The 19,403-nt window shown below is 42.5% G+C and overlaps 1 protein-coding gene across 1 annotated transcript in view; it reads right to left on the reverse strand.

Annotated features, from left to right (window-relative positions):
• The window catches only part of PCNT (pericentrin), an 86,161-nt gene extending 72,133 nt beyond the window's left edge, over positions 1-14,028 (reverse strand). The window contains exons 1-6 of the mRNA XM_080346363.1: positions 13,872-14,028; positions 6,915-7,106; positions 5,195-5,245; positions 4,096-4,275; positions 2,617-2,760; positions 903-1,067 (exon numbers count right to left, since the gene is read on the reverse strand). Coding sequence (XP_080202489.1) covers positions 903-1,067; positions 2,617-2,760; positions 4,096-4,275; positions 5,195-5,245; positions 6,915-7,106; positions 13,872-13,919 — 780 coding nt within the window. The 5' untranslated portion in view covers positions 13,920-14,028. The remainder of the gene's footprint in view (positions 1-902; positions 1,068-2,616; positions 2,761-4,095; positions 4,276-5,194; positions 5,246-6,914; positions 7,107-13,871) is intronic.
• Between the last annotated feature and the right edge of the window lie 5,375 nt (positions 14,029-19,403).

The following is a 19,403-nucleotide window of genomic DNA, read 5'->3' on the forward strand; positions in this document are numbered from 1 at the left end:
TATTTCAATTTAGAAAAAAACAAAGCTACGGACCCCTCTCCATCACACATCCATTTGCACAGAGAAACCACCAAACAGCCATGTCAAATTTGGACTCACTTATAAGTTTAAGGCTTCTACCTATGGCATCGCTGGTTACATGATTAAATGAAACCAGACCTTTTAAGCTGTTCCTTTAATATATATTAGTAATCGCAATGACCATGCTGCCACTACGGCAGGTGAGAGTTATCACCAAATTGGAAATACATGTTATTAAAAAAAACCTGCTATGTGTTTTTAACTTGAACTGAGTTTCTTTATTCATAATGCTTGTTCCTGGAATGATTATATCAAAATATTCCCACATAAGCTTTGCACATTGTTTGGTATCCAAGACTGAAATGACTACAGATACAGTTAACTTTTGGTTCCTAGGTGTTTCGAGTTCACACAATGGTATTGTTATAGGCTTACACAGCACGTCCAGCAACTTTCCCCCCCTGCAAACCTCTGTCACTTATGTTCCCATTTGCCTCAGCTCAACAAACACCAGGACGGGAACTTCTTACACAGCAATTTAGTGACAGAGTTAAAGACTAACCCTACTGCAACAGAAACCGCTGGAGTAATTTTAACAAATAAGCAAATTTTGAAGAACCAGAACTGAATCCTTATTTCATACAAAAAAAGAAAAAAATCTTAAATCTTAAACAGCTATTTTGCCTCGGCTGGATATCATCAACTTCAGAAGAACATACTAAAATGTAATATCAGGCCCAAAGCATCAATGTTGCCTCATGCACAAATAAATGTTCATTGCAGGGTCTTCCTCCAAAAAAAAAGTACCTCGGCTTGCACAGTTGTAACAAATTTTGACTACCTAGAACTCAAATTATAAAGGCACTATAAATAGTTTTTACCTTTTGAGAAGACTCAAGCTGTACTTCTAGGTCATGCACTTTCTGACGCAGCATCTCCAAATGTGTGTTTTGCTCTTTGAGACGGTTCTGAAACAAGGACATCTGCTGCTGAGCTTCTAGTATTTCGTTTTTCCCAGGGTTTTTACTCCTCAGCATCTCATTAACCTGAACACATAAAGGTACTCAGGCTCAAAAGAAAGTTTATGTCGGAATAACTCAGACACACGTTTCACTGTATGCATAAAATATACAGTATTCATTTACTACAGATTTACCCTACTCTTTCATTCTCAAGGAATAAGAATCTCCCTGAAGCTGGATAATTCTTGTCATGTTTTAGATACTATTGCTTACTGTAAAGATATAAACGCTAGATAATTCATCTCTATGAAGCCCCTAAAGCAAAGCAAGGCTTCCAACGGACTGGACATACTGGTAAGAGGACAATGAACAAACCAGTCTCCTCTGCAAAGGATTTACAGCTCAACACTAATGGCTTTGTTCCATCTCCCTCCAAATGAAAATAAAACATTTACCCCTATGGGGGGTAAAATAAAAAGTGTTTTATTCACTTTCTAAAATGTTTTTTAAAGACTTCGCTAAAACCAAGAAGATAATATTTAAGACAGTATTAGTACTTCAATCTGTTATCAAAGTTGACATGATTCCACAAGCAACTTGCATCATTATTATGGGTCTTGTTTAGAATATGCCTGAGGTGCGGTTTAGAGGCTTTATCCGTTGTTTTTCAATAACTTATGGAGTAAATCCCAACCACCATCTGTAGAGTGATTTCCACTATTTCCTCATATTTTGTCAACAGCAGTCAGAATTTCAGTATTTTTTGTTCTTTTCCAAAGTTAGAATTTCATTTAGCAGAGGATTTATTTTGCAGGGCATAAGCAACTCCTTCAAGATAATCACTGGACTTCACTAAGTCCCAGTTTTTATTTTTAATATTTTTAAACCCCCTTCCTAGCTATATATTTAAGACATGTAATCTCTCCTAGCACAATTCATGTCTAAAAGCTGAAATGGTAAGTATACATAAATATTACTCTTTGGCATATACTACAAGGCTGAGACAATAACTATACAGGTTTTCAGAGAGAACACCCACTAAAGCACTGAGCATCACCAAAAAAATTAAGTATTTTTTCAAAATGTTTTTTAAGTAGATGGAAGGCTGTAGTATATCTCATTATCCAGAGATTAGATCCATGATGAACGTGATGCACAGAAGCAGCTCCTGTGTGTCACAGGGGCTACATCAACCATCTTCAGGTTATTTTAAATCTCCTCCTTTGAGCCAAGTCACATTAGCTCAACACAGCAAGTTTTTATATAACAGCGGAGCTGTTACAGTTGTCCATGAATATATTCAGTGCTTCATTTGGCAAAGGCAGGGAAAACTGATCACACACAAGCCCATACCATTACAGCGATTGCTCTGTATAGCTCCCAAACCACTGGCAATACTGGGGAAAATTCCCTAACAAGGGATAAACTGATGGACAAAAAAGTGTAATGATCTCCCAAACATTACACAATTCAGTGGAAAGCATAAGGACGTCTCCCAGTCTTCTGCCTAAAAGCTGCCTCGCTCCAAAATAATTTTCACTGCTGCATTGCAAACTGAAGAGCTACGTGACAAGCTCAATATGTTTTTAGATTCATATTTCATAAGGAAACAAAACCTGGAGGAGAGGCACACCTGGTGCAGCTGAAGTTGGATGTCATGGATCTGACCAGCCACACGGGAAGCCTCTTCCTGCAGGTCATCCCGATCCTCCTTGGCCTGCTGAAGGCAGCTTGTCAGCTTTCTGATCACCTCGTTCTGCTCTTGAACAGTAGTTTCCTACATGAACCACAAGAAGTAGGCTTTTAAAATTAAAATATTCTTCACATATTAAGATCCCAGTGAGTTTTCTTAAAGCAAAGCTGTTAGAGTCTATAGTTACACTTCAGTTTTAACAAACATGCACCAAAGGACCAGAAACGTTTGCGTTCAAACACAATGGTGATGAAAGAGAAATCTTATACTGATCTCAAAGAGATGACAAACCTAATCAAAAGTGGCTTCTTAAACAAATGCTATGATACCCCTAACGAAACAAATATTTTTACTTAAAAAAACCATAGCTCTCATTGATGTAAAAGCATCAAGTTTTCTACAGGATATAATGAATATTTAGTACCCCTTAAATTGTTTCCTATCTGTCAGCTCTTCTTTTCAGCCATGTGAGAGAAAGCTAACGAGATGGGATACATTAATCCTACTTTATGTTAATCACATTAACCTTTCCAATTTTTTTCTCACCAACAGGAAACATCTTTGTTTCCCTGTCCTAAAAGGAGAAAAACAACATGTCAAGGGGGAAGTTGCTATTGTTCAGAAGCACTCAGTACTTTACCCTTGCATATAAATGCAAGGGAAAGACTATTTAAAGTATGGGGTTTTTTTAATATTTTGGGAAAGGTACACCTCAGTTTAAATAAAGCTTAAATTATCCTACTTCATCATTTACCCAACATTCTAAAAGCCACAAGTATTTCCAAATATTCAAGAAGCAGGAGTGATCTCTGGGGGAAAAGCCATCGGGGTGGTGGTGTCTGCCATCCCAGGAGAATGTCTGAAAAGGAGATATCCCCACAGAAACATCGACATTTCAGTAAGCACTCTCTTTTCAGCACGTTGAAAACTACTTGGCGGGGTTTTTGCATCAGCTTTCAGCTTGACCTCGATATATAATATATATTTTTATAAATACTGACTTTAAAAATATGTAAGTTCTATGTTTTTACATTGAGCCCCTACCTCAAATGTAGGATTAACTATACTTACCTTTGTGTTTCTTGCAGGTTCTCTCTAGAAAGGCCCACTCCTCAATATAGCAAGCACATTTATCAATAAAAATAGTAGCAAGTGTCTAACCATTTCTCAGCAGGAGAATTTAACTCCGTATTTCACAAAAAAACTCTCTAAAAATAGAAGCATTTCAAATCTATTTTACTTGATTCAAGTAATACAAAGTCCTGAACACTGGTGAATGGAAAACCTCAGCAGCGCATTTCACAGCACACGTTAGCAAAGTGAAATAATTTTTCAACTGAAAAAACAACACTAATTTTGAGTTTCACCTCAAAATAATAAAGCAGTATTATCCCCATTATCTAATTCTGCGAAAGATACCTGAAGGTGCATGGAGTCGCTGTGCTGGGTAAGTTGTTCGTGCAGCTCGTCCATCTGTGCGGTGAGCTTGTCCACGGCCTCCTGCTTCTCCACAAGTTTGTTCTCTAGCTCAGCTATTCTCGCCTGACACATCTTAGCATCAAGCTCACTGTATTCTGCAGCAGAATTGATTGTAACTTTCTTCAGAAAAGAAACAAACAAACAAAAAAGTATTTATTCACCAAAACAATCCACCATTTCTGGTCTGTGATTACTCCAAATACAGGCAAATTCTAGTGCAAAAGTAACTCAACGTTGGGACTTGGTATTTAATAGAAACATTGTACATATAGTCCTTAATTCTTAAAAACTTCAAATAAAATATTTTCATGGATAATATATTTTCATATGATACTTTAAGGCACAAAAATAAATTAGGGAGAAGAACATTGTGATTCTATAGCACCAAGTTGCGGCAAAGTGACATTTTGACACGTTGGGATGTAAAACACACTCCAGCTTACAAGTTGGGGGGTGGGGGTGGTGTATACTACCAACATTTAAAACAGCTTTGTGCTGACTGGAGAACAGTCCACCCATAGGAAAAATAATAATGTAAAGTTCTTGAAGTTAAATTCAAATGTAAGCAGCTATTGCAGATAAATATTCAACATACTCTGAGTTTCTGTGGCCTTTAACAGAAAAAATAACATCCAAAGTACCCTTGTGTAAAGCTGCTCCAACCAATCCTGTGGTTTCTTAGGAACAACATTGTTACAATTCTCACAGAGGAGACAGTATCCTGTATTTTATTTTAAATACTTTCTGGTTTTAATGTATGAAACAATTAAAGAATAAACCTAATTTTCAATTAAAAACATTATTCAAATTTCTCTGAGCAAGGTCTGTGATTTCACTAAAACCAATTCCCTTAGGAATCAATTTTGCAACCTGTACATGTTAAGTACTTGGTTTAGACTGTAAAATAGTGAAATCACATCACGTTTATCACATTTGATAACAATGCTCAATAATGAAACATATTAGTAATCAATTATCATACTCTTCTTTCACATATATATCAGCATCTTTTACTAAATATACCTTATTTCACACTTACTTGAGCTGCATGATCATCTGGTACATCCCAGCTGGACAAGTCAGCACTCCCCTGGTAAGTAAACAAATAAAACAAACATTAAATCACTGTCATTTTAAAGATATACAAAGAAAAGCAGAATGATTTTGGAAACACCATAAGCACATGACCCAGAAAAGTTCATATTGTAAGAGACTGACTTTAATGCTAAACTCAACTGGTCATCCATGGTCAAATGAACGGAATAAACACATACAAAAAAATTAAAGTGTATTCAGAAATGTAGGGCTATGCCTTACCATTGGGATTCAATGTTTTATCTTCTGCTTCTGTGGCTTGCAAATATAGTTGAGCATTCTTTAATCTACTACTAAATATTAATAAAGCAACTGACTGGAGATCATTTAGCAAACATGCTAAAAATCATTCAAGCAATTATGAAAGCAGTACTATTTCTAACACTTCCACTTAATGTAGCTAAAAAAGTATTTTGAAATATATTTACCTCTCAATAAATTCACAACAAGACAAAGATGAGTGTAGCACCATTTATAAAAGGCAGCCCATAACCCTCCCTGTATTTTGAATTTGCACAAAGTAGTTTCCAGTGAATACTGGTGCCCTCTCCACATCACTTGGAAAGCAATTCCATTTGCTTTGCAAACCAGCTATTTTGACAGAAGCCATTTAAAAGTAGTAAGTGATTTGTTGGTCTTGTTGGTTTGGGGGGTTTTTTGTCTGTTATTGTTTGGTTTGGGGTTTTTTTGTCCCCAATTTTTGCACAGACAACATGCTGAAATGCACTGGGAAACTACTTTCTTAACAAACTCCCGGACTGATACAGACATAGCTTGTTGCAGCCAAAGGGTCACCTTGTGGCTTCTGAGGCTTGTGAAAGCATCAGCCAACCACTTCAGAAGCAAGTTGGATTCCTATTAAAAAAATTGTTCAAAACTATGTTTTGCCTATTTTCATTATGAGGCAGGAAAAGAGAGAAAGCGTCACACGACTGTAATCCACAGCTGATAGAAAGATAAAAATCTTGCTTTTGAGCTGAAGCAAGAAAGTAAGTGCTAAATTCAGGCAGATAAGTACACCTATTAGCAGATGTCTGGTAATCTCAGGCTATATCTGAAGCTGGTTATATGTTTCCTGACATGACTACACAGCTACCTCTAGAGGATCATGAGTACAAACATACCGAAATACGGCATGCACAAGCTGAGACACATTTTAAATAAATTTGTTAGAGAACCTAACATCTATGCTGGTTTTACAATGGCTACTGAGAGCATGCTGGAGCAAATTATGTTTTCTCAGAAAACATTAAGCACATGTGAGCCCGCAAAGTGATACAAAACCAAACGAATACTGTGCATTACAAGGCCCTGGTAGCTTTGCTCATTGCTGCACCTCTCGGTCTGGATTTGCCATTTCATGGAGTCACAGCCACACAACCAGAACTTTGCCCAAAGAGAAGCTCAAGGCAGTGAAAGACTTTAATTTTAGAGACAATACCAGCTGCCCAGCCCATATAATGGAGGTGTTTTTTCCTCAGTTATTTACATCACTTTGTAAGATAGTTAATTATTACGAGTGAAAATCCATCCCTTTCCTTACTTCTCAATGGTAGCTCGTTGCCAGCGACAGACGGCTAATACCCAATTAAATAAAACAATCACCTGGAATACTTGTTATCTGCAAACAGTGAAGTGAAACACAAGAAATAACTAAGATTTACCTCTGTTGTTGTCTCTAGGATGTTGGTGGCTTCATCCTTCCTCTCCATACCCTTACCAAGCCCTCGGGCCGCTAGAGCGTGTTCTTCCTTCGGAACGTCATGCGTGTGGACAGACGAGCTCTTCCTCTTCGCCGTCTTTTTCTGCGACTGCGCGACGTCACTTTTTGTTTTTCGCTGTCTGTAGTAAGCAAACTGTGCAGGAAAGATTGGAAGAGGTAGAAGGAGAGGTAAGTGAGGAAAAGGTAGCAGGACCACAAGATTAACACACTCATGGGTAACAAAGATCCTATCTCGATAAGGTATATACATCTGCAGAAAAACTGCTTTATCTTCCTACTTTCTACACATTCAGAACATACTGGATAACTGTGCAATTAAGCACGAAATCTCACACCAGTGCTAGAGATTCGTTACAATACAAGAATCAAATTTTACTCCGTGAAACTTTATGTGTCAATGAGAATCCAGAATTACAGCAAGACAGATTAGTAAAGGAATAAGTTGTTAATATACTAGAATCATTAGGAAAAAAATAATAATTGAGCAGTCTTTCTGCAAGACGAGCAAAAACAATAACCCCCTAGAAAAGTAGCTAAACAGATCTTTGCCAGCGTAAGCTTTAAGACTAAAATTAACGGAAGTGAATCCTCGTGCTCCTTTTCTGCCACCCCCTTAAAAGAACACAGCAAAACTTCCTAGCCAGAAAGCAGCCTAGAGTACATAAATAGAAAATCAATTAAGCCAGGTCATTTTAATTTCTTCTGTTGAAGATTCAGATGCTCTACTTTATCACACTATCACAGCTCTGTGAAGCACCAGGGACTTGTAAAGAATGTCACTGACAATGTATTACCCAAGTTTCCTTAGCACCTTAAACAGCTTAAAAAGGATTATCGTATTTTCAACTCCAGGCAGTATTTCCAAGTAACATCTCTCTCGCCGCATAAATCCTGACATCCTTCTCATAAGGAAAAAGCCTTCGCCAAGGTTACAACCATAGGTTATCAAGTGCACTGTTAATATATCCTTGTGACGAGATAAAATAGATGTAAATATAAGTTCTACCTGCAACATATACCAGAATCCACTGCCTTACAGCTTGGTTTTCCTGTAAAACTGCCACCTTGTGGAAAAATCTTGTCTGTTTCTTTTCATTCAGTTTGTGAAACTGATTTAGGCCAGTCCCTTCTCCTTACACCCATGTCCTCACAGCAACTTGTACCTGACAGCTTTGCTATTCAACAGATACACAGTTACACACCTGCTACCCTGATACACCTGTTCAAAAGGTGTATTTGCAGAAAGACAATCAGTTTCTTACCTGCAGTTAAGATGTTTACGTACAAATAGCTTATTTTTAAGATTAGGTTCTGTAGTTTCCATAGTTATTAAGACTGAATGCAGATCGAACAAAGATGCCCAGGTGCCCTCTTGCCTTTCATAAGTAAAAGGAACAGACCAGTAAATAAAGCTGTAGCAAGACACACATATTATTTGCTAAAATCAGGTGTTAACTCCAGCACCTACAGATGGCAATATAGGTCAAAAATAGCTATTGCACTAATTAACCTTATAACAGGGGGAAAAGGGACAGGAGGCAACTTGCAGAAAAATGGAAAGTACAGGAACTGCTGAAGCAGGAAAATTAAAAAAAAGAAAATAGGAGTAAAACAATCACAAAAGATGAGAAAGGCAGAGAGTGTGGCCATCATAGAGAGCAGTTAATGATTTCATGGAGGGAGACCAAGTATTTGATATTAGAATACCAAGACTTGCCATGACTGAACATCTAAATGAATATGAATTTTCACATGCATGGCCCAAAGAAAAAACAACTTATTTTGTCCCATTCATACATATTAAACCTATGAAAACATAATATATATCATATCAAAATATCCAACTACCCCAAAATTTTATGGAACTACCAGACTTGTTGGTCCATGAAAGCATCTGGAGTTAAACACACTCCAGATTTATGGAATCACTGGATGGGGAAAAGGTTTATTTAGGGTGATACCAGGTTTCCAAAGCCTTTGATCAGCTACATGATTTGAAGTGCCATTATAAGAGTATCATCAGACGTGCAGTGGTGTGTGTGAATACGAAGAAAATGTGTAATGCCAATTTCCCCCATCCCAGTGAGATCCCATTGCGCAGGGCCCAATTCTCCGTTCACTTTCCAGCAGCACGTGCCAAGACAAAAGCTTCACTTCCAGCCAAGACATCGCACACCACAGGAACACCAGCAGCACCATCCACCGCAGCACTCAAAGCAGCTCTCCGTACAGCACACCCGTCCCTTCTGCAGGTACCACAATACAGCCTCATTTCACCAGGACCAGTCGGTTCCAAGCCACACCACAAGGGACCTCTGTATTGGTACGGCCAGCACCGCACCAGGATCCCAGAACTAAAAGAATAAGCTTGTCAGGTTTTGTCGCGTGGTCCCTGTGTCATCCCCATCCCTGATTACCTGCCATGCTGACATCTTTCCACCACATTATTGTGAACCGGCTGATACCAGCAGCACGCACCAGACGACAGGAAAACTACAGCACACATAGACCTGTTCAGCTCCCCCCAGCCCACCTCTCACATAATTTACTCCTTTACTTACTGCTTTACGTGCTTCAGAAATTAGTACCAAAAGAATACTCATAGCAAATGGAACAGAGCAGAAAAACACAGCAGCACCACATAGAAACAGGTTGTCCAAATAAACCTTATTCCACCTCTTAGATACGGTAAACACAAGCATGAGTGCTCTCAGACAAAACCCAGAAACATTATTTAAAGCTTCCTTAAACTGACAAAGCAGGAAAACTTCCTGAAAAAAGCACACGCTCCTTTTTGTGCTCCTACCATGTAAAATGCAGGAACAGTAGAAACCTCCCACACATGAGGTTTGGCACATAGAGGTCTGCAATGGCAGAGATGGTCACCATGCACACTGGCTAACATGAGGTGGAAAAAAAAAATACAACATAAAACAAGAAAATAAAAGCAGCACCAAAAACTTAGGTTTGTTCTGTTTCTCAATTACTAACTTGGCTACCAGTATTACCTTTATTAAAATTGCAAATCTGAAGTCTCTGATATAGTCAGTATTTAGTTGCCAAATCATTACAATTTCCAATTAATGTAAGAGTTGGACTTGTTATTAGGCGATGACTTAAATGCATTTCAATAAAGGAGCTTTTATTCTTATATGGAAAATAATAATTCAAGTAATGGTTTAAGGAGGAAAACAATCACATTTTATTCCTATCCCAAGTCACTGTTTAGCAGACTAAAATTGGATGCCAGACAAAAAGTAATATTTTAGAGGGATAAAGGAGTAGCAGGGGGGAAAACCAAAAACCCCAGAGCAGTTCAGACCTCCAAATTCAGTCATTATCAGCCTGCAGCAGGTACGACCGCATGGGTTGCCACAAGTCAGGTTGCTACAACAGAGCCCTGCAAGATGGAGCCAGTCTGGCACTCCTGTCCCCTGGGAGCATCCTCGAAGTGATGCGGTGAGATGAGCTGGGAAACCGATGTGGATGGACACTGAACACTTCTGGACCAGTGGAGATGGGATCACCTTGCACTGCTGTAGGCCTGCACCACGGGAAGGAAATACTGTACCTGCTCACGGCCATCTTTCCCTTTCAAAATTGCATTTGTATTCACACAGAGGGCAGCACAAAGAAAATTAAAAAAAAAACAAAACCAAAACATATTTCCTTACTGCTCTATTAGATAAAAGCATTCAAAACACAAGCTATCCAGAGATGTTTCTGAAGCAAGTTCCAGTCCTGTAGCCCATCCACTCAGCAGCACAACCACAGACCACGGTGGACTTAAGAACACAGAAAGGACTACACTGAGTGAGACCAAAGGTGTGTTTATTACAGTAATTAGCCCAATATGCATCTGTTCCATAAGTCAGCTCTACAACTCCAGGTATACGAGTAAAGATACAAAAAAACCTAAACAATCAAGCACACAGCCATACATGCCAGAAATTGGGTGTGGGTATAGTAAGGAATCTGCAGCTCACATGTTTGCCTTCCAAAGCCAAACATACCATCTTTGTGTTTAGTGTGCCCCAATGCATATTGCTTTCATTCATCTGTCTGTGCCCACAATCTGCTAGAAGTAATGGATCTCTGTGACATTCTAATAAGCAGAGGAAGCACTACTACTACCTCTGTTTTTCTAAACCCTTTCCTCTCTTCTCAGATATGTGATATCACACAATAGCAACAGTGATGGGGCTGCTAACAATTTTTTCTAAATGGTAAGATGAGAGATATTTAGCACATAGTTAAAAAAAATAAATGCAGCAGTGGCTCTGCACACATAATTTGAAACGCAATATAAATCCCTACTTTGTTTTTTTTTCCAAAGGCAAACAACAGCTGTACAACAGGTGTGAATTAATAACCTATTCAAGGCAAGTCGACCCCATTTTTCCAACCAGAAACAGCTATGGCACTTAGAGAAGGGTTACAAAAGAAATACCCTAAGTCTTGCCACAGCTAATGTAACTTTTCAGCCTAAAGACCTCTTGTTCTCCAAGTCTCCTCTCTCTATATTAGTCCAAAAACTAATCACACAATTGTTCTCCAACCAGGGATTGTGTCCACACAGCACATTTCAAGGAGCTGCTGAGTGGGGAGTGTGGCAACCATGGCAGCATCTGGGTGGGACAGGCCAGGGACAGAGGAGCTGCCCACCAGCAAACTGCTCCAGAGCAGCTCCAGCCACAACTGCGCTCCCCTCCCTCTCTAATTGCCTTCTGCACAGCACCGGGATGAGGGAGCTGAAACAGAAACACAGAGGACTGCTGAGCAGGTCTGAGGCAGACAGAACAGCTCCAAGCCACCTCCGAACGCGCTGGCCACATTTCCAGAGCGGTCCCCTGCAGAACGGGCCATGGCCCTACACCTGTGGGAAAATCACAGAACCATTTCAGTTGGAAGAGACCCTCGGAATCATTGAGTCCAACCATAACCTAACTCCAGCACTAAACCACGTCCCTAAGGACCTCGTTTAAATGCCTCTAAACACCCCCAGGGATGGTGACTCCACCACTGCCCTGGGCAGCCTGTTCCAATGCCTGACAACCTTTTCTGTGAATAATTTTTTCCTAATATCTTATTTTCCTAATATCCAATCTAAAGCCCCCCAGCACAGAAACACCAGGAGTGATGTCAAGACTGAAAAGGCTGTAGCACATCATGAAAAGACTGGATCTATCCAAACCTCCCAAAGCCCTGTGCAGCCTCAGCTATCGCCTTGCAGTGACAGTCCCCCATTCCAGTCCTACTGGGATGGTGAGAACAGTGAAGAGCTGCAGCCTGGCAAGCCTTATTCAGCCGTAGATTCTCAGAAGGGAAATATGATGATAACAGCTCAAAAACTAGCAGAAACACTGAATTGAAAGAAAAGTAATCAAGCATTTCTAACTAGCTTCTTGAACATCATTGCCAAAACAAAGCAGAAGCTTTTATCTAAAAGGGTCAACACATCCCAATTGCTAATCACATAGTTGCAGACATTCATAGAATCATAGAATGTCCTGAGTTGGAAGGGACCCACAAGGATCATCAAGTCCAACTCCTGTCCCTGCAAAGGACAACCCCACAGTTTACACCATGTGTCTGAGGGTGTTGTCCAGTCTCTTCTTGAACACTGTCAGGCTTGGGGCCGTGACACCTCCCAGGGGAGCCTGTTCCAATGTCCAGCACCCTCTGGGTGAAGAACCTTTTCCTGATGTCAAACCTAAACCTCCCCTGGCACATCTTCCTGCCATTCCCTTGGGTTCTGTCACTGGTTGCTAAAGAGAAGAGTTTGGCGCCTGTCCCTCCTGCTCCCCTTGTGAGGAAGCTGTAACCACAATGAGGTCTCCTCTCAGTCTCCTCCAAGCCGAACAAACCAAGTGACTCCAGCCGCTCCTCAGACGGCTTCCTCTCCAAACTCTTCACCAACTTTTTAGCCTCCTCTGGACACTCTCTGGTAGCTTTATCTCTTTTTCATACTGTGGTGCCCAGAACTGTACACAGTGCTCCAGGTAAGGCCACACCAGTGCAGAGCAGAGCGAGACAATCACCTCCTTCAAACAGCTGGCGATGCTGTGCAGGATGCACCAAGAACACAGTTGCCCTCGTGGCTGCCATTAATTACTAAGAGAGCATCACTTTCATACATCAGTCGCATTGTAGGAGCTCTCTGCAGAGTCCTGCCAAGCCACATCTCCCTGAAGACATGGAACTGCTCAGAGCCTGTGAAGTGTTCACTAACAGCATGGCCGGGAACAAGCCAACCCAGCCCAGCCCTCCAAGAACCCACCTGCAGGTGTGAGGGCAAGCGGGCTCCTCACGGCAATAGTAAAGCACACACCACCTGTTCTGGGGGATTGCTCAGCGGGAAATATAGCATTTCCACAACGACCTCTAGGTAAAAATGAGGAAAACCAAGAAGAAACAAAAACGGAGCCTGGGGGAAGATATATGCACTGCTTTAAGCAGCTCCTTGCTCACTGAAGATAATGTTTATACACCTCTGCAGTCATCACGGAAACCTCCCCGGCAACCTGCCTTCAGGGCACACCGCTCAGCACGGGTGTTTCTGGCAGAGCCCCGCTGCCCAGGCGGACACCCCTCACCTCCGGACACCCTCACTTCCGGACAGCCCTCACCTCCGGACGGACAGCCCTCACCTCCGGACAGCCCCAAACAGGCTCCAGCTCCGCCGCCCGCACTCCCGGGCAGCACCGAACTCGTCACACAACGAGGAGACACCCGCCGGCGCCCCCACAGCGGGGGAGAGGCCCGGGGCTGGCAGAGGCGACACCGCGGGCGGCTCCAGGAGACAACCCCCCGCCAGGCCCGGCCGGGGGCGCCGCGGGGCGCCGAGGGCCAGGCCGGGACTGACGCAGGCCTCTCAAGCCGGGACCCCCCGCCTCACCTTGGCCCTGCCGGCCTCCAGTTTCCGCCTCCGCTCCTCCTCGTCCATGTGGCGGGTGAGCCGGGGGCCCGCAGGCGACAGCCGGGCCCGGGCCCGGCCCCCGCCTCAACTGTCACACCCGAGGGGGCACCGAAGTTTCGGTCATGGCCGCCCCTGCGCCTTCGCCCCGCCCGCCTCGGCTCCACCGCCAGTCGCGGAGCGGCGGCGCGCAGCGCTAGCCAATAAGGGAGCAGGGGCTGGGCCACCCTCCTCGGGAAGGGAGGAAGCTCTCCCGTAATTGGTGAAAATCACCATACCAGGCGGCTCGCCAGCCAATGCCGAGAGCAGCCGTTACTCTAGCCCCGCCCTCTCCCCCTAACTGGCTCCTGGGGTAGACAAGGGAAAGCCTCTACTGGCGCCAGCTCCCGCCTCTCTCCAGCAGCCACCAATGGGAGCTCAGCGCCCGCCTCCCTGGCTGCGCTGGATGGCCAGTTTCAAACGGGCCGCCAGCCACGGCCCTGCCCTGGGGGGAAGCAGCCAATGGGAGAAGAGGGGCGGCTGCCGCGGGAAAGCGTTGCCGAGCATCGCTGCGGGCGGGCCAGGCCGGGCCGGGGACACCGGGCCGGGATCCTCCGCTCCTCTGCCTGTCCCGGGCCCGCGGCGGTGCCCCGGGCCGAGGCCGATCCTCCGCGAAGAGGGGCTGCTTGTGGGAGCCGTGCTCTTCTCTACCGCTTCTGCCTCTCCGCCGCTGGCCGGGTCCCGCGTCCCTCTGGCGGCGGAGGGAGGTGCTGGTGCAGGGGTGCCCATCTGGCTTGGTTATGAGCATTGCCCTTTACCGCACGCCTCTTGGGTGTGCTTTGCGTGTGGGTTTTACAGCGTCTCACTGCTTTGTTTCCACAAGAGAGCAATAACCTGCTCTTTCCTTGATGTTGAGCATCATTAACCTTGCCAACTGATGGCTTCTTTGTGTCTCAGAGTCATTAAATCACACCGGAAAGCACTTTAATCACATGTATTGCTCGGTTCTGAGGTAACATCTCACAATGCACTGGCTCTGAGAAACACAACAACACAAGCATCCTCATGATCTAACAATGTCTCTTCTATCCCTGGACCTTTCTGTGCATTTGTTCCTTAAATTGGGCTCTTTGGGCTTTTGCCCCCAATTCAGCCCTTGCATCGGCCAGGACGTGGGCCAGACCCAGCTGCTCCTGCCCATGTCATCTCTGCCATCCGGGTTTCCCACCACTATCCAAAATGTACATGGGAAGAAATGTGGAGGTGTTCACACTCACAGAATAAATCATTTTATACCAATCTCCTGGTCTCCTGCATTATCTCTATGTAAATATTTCAGTATAAACAACAACAGGCCTGGAGCGGTGTGTGCTCAGAGCTCCACAGGGACAGCTGAGGACACCAGGAGCACGACGGGGTTGGCAAAGGCTTTACCCACCAGAAATCCTGTCTATGTCCAGAGCTGAGGCAGAGGTTACGGTTTAAAACACTACAGAGGTTGCCAGGCGACAGCATGCATTGGCTTTTCTTTTCTTCACAATCAATTTTGCTCTTCTAAGGAAGAATGGGATTTTCAGTGAGCAAACTGATGGTCAGACCTGATAGAGAGGACGGACTCCTGGGGCTAATTCTGGTCACCCCCTGCTTTGTCAGTCCTTGGAGGTTTTTTGTTCATTTTTCCTAGTAGAACTGCCACGTCCACTGACACCGTAGCCAGGATTCTGAGTTCATACCCAGTCAATGCCAAGAGTTAAAGTCTGAATTATGAAATCTCTTATGCAAAAGCTTGTGTCATTTGCACCCTCTGAGAAACAAAAGGAAACTGGAAAGTTGAGAACCAAGAAGTTTGTTGGGGCAAATCCTACCTGACATCACCATGAAATCAGTAGAGGTCGTTTAGACCTTGACTAAATTCACAGTAGCGCCGATAATGCTGCACTAAGATCAGGCTGGTAACAAAACCTGACTGAGAACTTGGGGTACTGCTGTGACGTGTGTGCAAATAAATGAGCAGCATCTGCAGAGACTAGTGGTTTGTCATTGTTGTATAAGAAGTCAATAATCATAAGTACAGTATACGATTAGTATAGTGTACTTAATCATAAGTGAGAAGACTTAATCATAATTTGGTTCAAACTGTTTTAAGAAATGATAGGAAAAAACAACATTGCACACTGTTATATGACAGTGTCATGAAATAACTCTAATTGTAGAATGTGTTATTCCTATGTTTAGCTTCAAATACAGCCAGGACATTTTTACAATACCTGTAACCAGCAAGCAGCCTAATAGGAGACCGTTAAGTTGCAACATTACAATTGGCAGAAGCAGACAATTTATTGGAAGGAAAATGTATGTACTTCTCTGCTGGTGGTTTGTGTGTGTTTCTTATTTTATTTTTTTTAACTCTTTTTTAATAAATTAAAACACTCTTCTAAGACTGAAACAATAAAGTCTCCTTCCTGTGGGACTAGAGAGTGAAAGTTAATTGTCCCTGGATATTTCCAGGTGTGTCATTTTGTTTAGTTCTTTTCATATTGTATTTTAGAAATCATAATAATTAAAAACAAGGGCTCAAACTACCAAAATCAATTAAAAGACATCACAGAAATGTAGTACTGATCTGGACCTCACCAGGTTATGTAATCCATTTGTGTATCTGAGGACTAGTCTAATGTCCTACAATGTTAAGTACTGTTGTTTTTCTTTATGGTTTTTAAACAACTGTGACAGTTTTTAATTAGATAGCGGCTCCATCATTTATCTTACTATTTTTTCTTGGTTTTATCATGTTTTCTTCTCCATCACTAAGTCAAATGCTTCTTGCCCTGTTTTTTCAGACAGTAAAAGCCCACCCTGTTCTTGATTATATCCTTTCACTTATTGAAAGATTTCTAGTCTGTCCTCACCATGTACTTAATAACTAAACAAAACCAGTCCTCCCAAGTCTTCCTCAGAACTTATATTTTTTAAATGTATCTTTCTAAAGTTTTTTTCTTCATTTTCTTTCCCTCTAAAACCACCATGTATAAAATTAAGCACAGTATTCAAATTCTGACTTCAGCACTGCTAAATAGAGCAGAATAATTATCTCCTGTGAGGTGCACATAAAATTCCCGTTAATCCTTTGCAGAATGAAAGATGTCTGTTTTTGTGCTGTTGCATCACCATGTTCATGTGTGATCCCCAGTTTGTGATTCAATGCAATTATAGATCTCTTTCAACAAGACCCTCTTGGGTCCACCTGGCACATTCCTGGTGAGCCATTAATTAGCAGGTTGTAAGATGTCCCTGGAGTAGAGATCACACTGTGACCAGGGTGTCCATGAGTGTAGGAAAAAATTTGCTGGAAAGCATCTTTTTAGGTAGTATTGGATTTCCTCTGGGATACCTGTCACATCAAGCAGATGTTTCTCTCCCTTTCCTCTGTAGTCAACTCAGTTGCTTAACACTAGTGCTGTATTTTTAAGGGAATACTTATACTTGGTTCTTTTTGTCAGCTTTTCTTGTAACCCTCTATTCCTATTTCAAGGAAGGCTCTAGAAATTTAACTTTTAGGCAGCATTAAAGCCATTGATGGAGATGCCCATCTGGAGATGTCAACAGAGCTTTCTTTGCTACATCACTGCCCAAACGCTGCCCACAATCCCAGTCACCCCATCACAAAAGGGTTTATGAACTGGAAAGGTGCAGAAAGAAGCAACAAGGATGAAGTTGAGACTGTACAGACAGACAGACAGCCACGGGGTGATGAAACGCGCAGTTAATGCAACATCTCTGAGGGAGGCATATAGCAGAGGCCAAGAGATGGGTATGGGGACTCTTGGGTTATACCTTCCCAGCCAAGTTATGAGATCAATAAGTAAGGAAAATCTGCTGTTTGAGGATGGATTAAATAGATTCTGTTGCTTAGAAAAGAGGCACCTGAATGGGAATAAGATACAGAATGTTAAGTTGCAAATGGTATGGAAATAGTGCATGGAGAACAGTCATATACATTTTGCATAGCAAAGGAGATTTCCAATAATTTTTCAGGAATCTAGATTCAAAACAGTCTAAATGTAACATTTTTTTCTGCCTAACACTTAAGTAAACTATACTTATGTAGTTTAGTTACATAACTAGGTTTATGTTTAAGATGACTAGGAAACTCCTTGTCAAGGGTTGTTGCAGCTGCCCAAAGGATGAACAGATCAAAGATGTTAGAGATAACCAGAGGAAAATCTATTTGGGTTACAAAAACACACACAGAGCTGTTTCTCAGGAAAACTGCTGGCAGGTGAGAGGACTTTCTGTTCTGCCATGTCACTTGTGGCATTCACAAACAAGCCCTGCTGAGGAAAGCTGAGCCCCAGCTCTGACACGGCACTGCTATTTTTGGGATCCCCACGTCTCAGTTTCTATAACCTCTCCGGTGACTATGAGCTGGTGTATTTTAAGGACAGGATGCACACGCACGCTGCGTGGGTCACAGCTGGAGGAGTGAGCTGTGCTGCTCTCATACAGCTCCCCGCAAGCATCTACCAGCTGCTCCAGCTGTGGCTTTGCTATGGCCTTCAAGTAAGGAAGGGTTGGAGCTTTGCTCTCTGAGGAGCAGAACCAAGCTTAAAATATGATACTGTGACTAAGTATCGGTTACTTGGCTCCTTTCTCATGCCACGGTGTTGGTTTTATGGATGTCGCTGATGAACATTGCCCTGGAAAGGTGTTTGCTGGGAGAGGGAGATACCCTGCAGGTTGCTTGGGAGATAGTAAGCAAAGGAAGTTAAATCATAGGCTCTTTACTCTTTTACTCATCCAGGGATGAGTTCCAACTATGCTCCTTATTTTTTTGAGTTTTGTGTCACTGTCTGGTGATGAAAACTCATATGAAGGGCTATGTCAAAAGTGTATGGGCCCCTTACAGTTGGCTAAATATTGCTATCAGGTACCATCAGTCAGCAAGATCATAATCTGACCCCTAGCATTAGGCTTGTGTTAAAGAACCATTGCCTTCCATTTCTTTTTTTTTTCCTTGTCTACTAATGTGCTGGGCATTTGCTTTACAAAAGGTAAATAAGCTTCTACACTTGGAGATTAAACTGTTTATATTGTGGGTTGACACTACAAACTTAGCAACCAGGTTACAGGCACAAAACTCGGAGCTGCTTTGAAGATCCTGACAACACAGAGGGCCAGGCTCAGTGCCACTGCTGGGAAAAGGCTGGCAACCATTAAGAAGAGAAAAATATTCACCCTGAGTTGCCCTGTTGTGACCATCGCAACCTGCAGTGTGAAAATGCATCAAGAGAAATAGCAGAAGAAGCTGTATCTGCGACATTGTGGTGAACATCTGTACTCATTTTTACCTGGGAGGGAAGCTGAAGCTTTTGTCTTCTTCCCTCAATTGCTCACAATCTCGTATTTTTTTTTTCTAATGGAATTATTCTTCTCTGAAGATTGTGGAGGGGGAAAAATGACCCCTGAAAACCTATCTGCCTTTGTGTAGCTTTTTAACGTGTTTTTGCCTGCCTGCTCTTCCAGGAGACTACTACA

The sequence above is a fragment of the Nesoenas mayeri genome (assembly GCF_963082525.1).
Source record: "Nesoenas mayeri genome assembly, chromosome: 6".
Lineage (NCBI taxonomy): Eukaryota > Metazoa > Chordata > Aves > Columbiformes > Columbidae > Nesoenas > Nesoenas mayeri.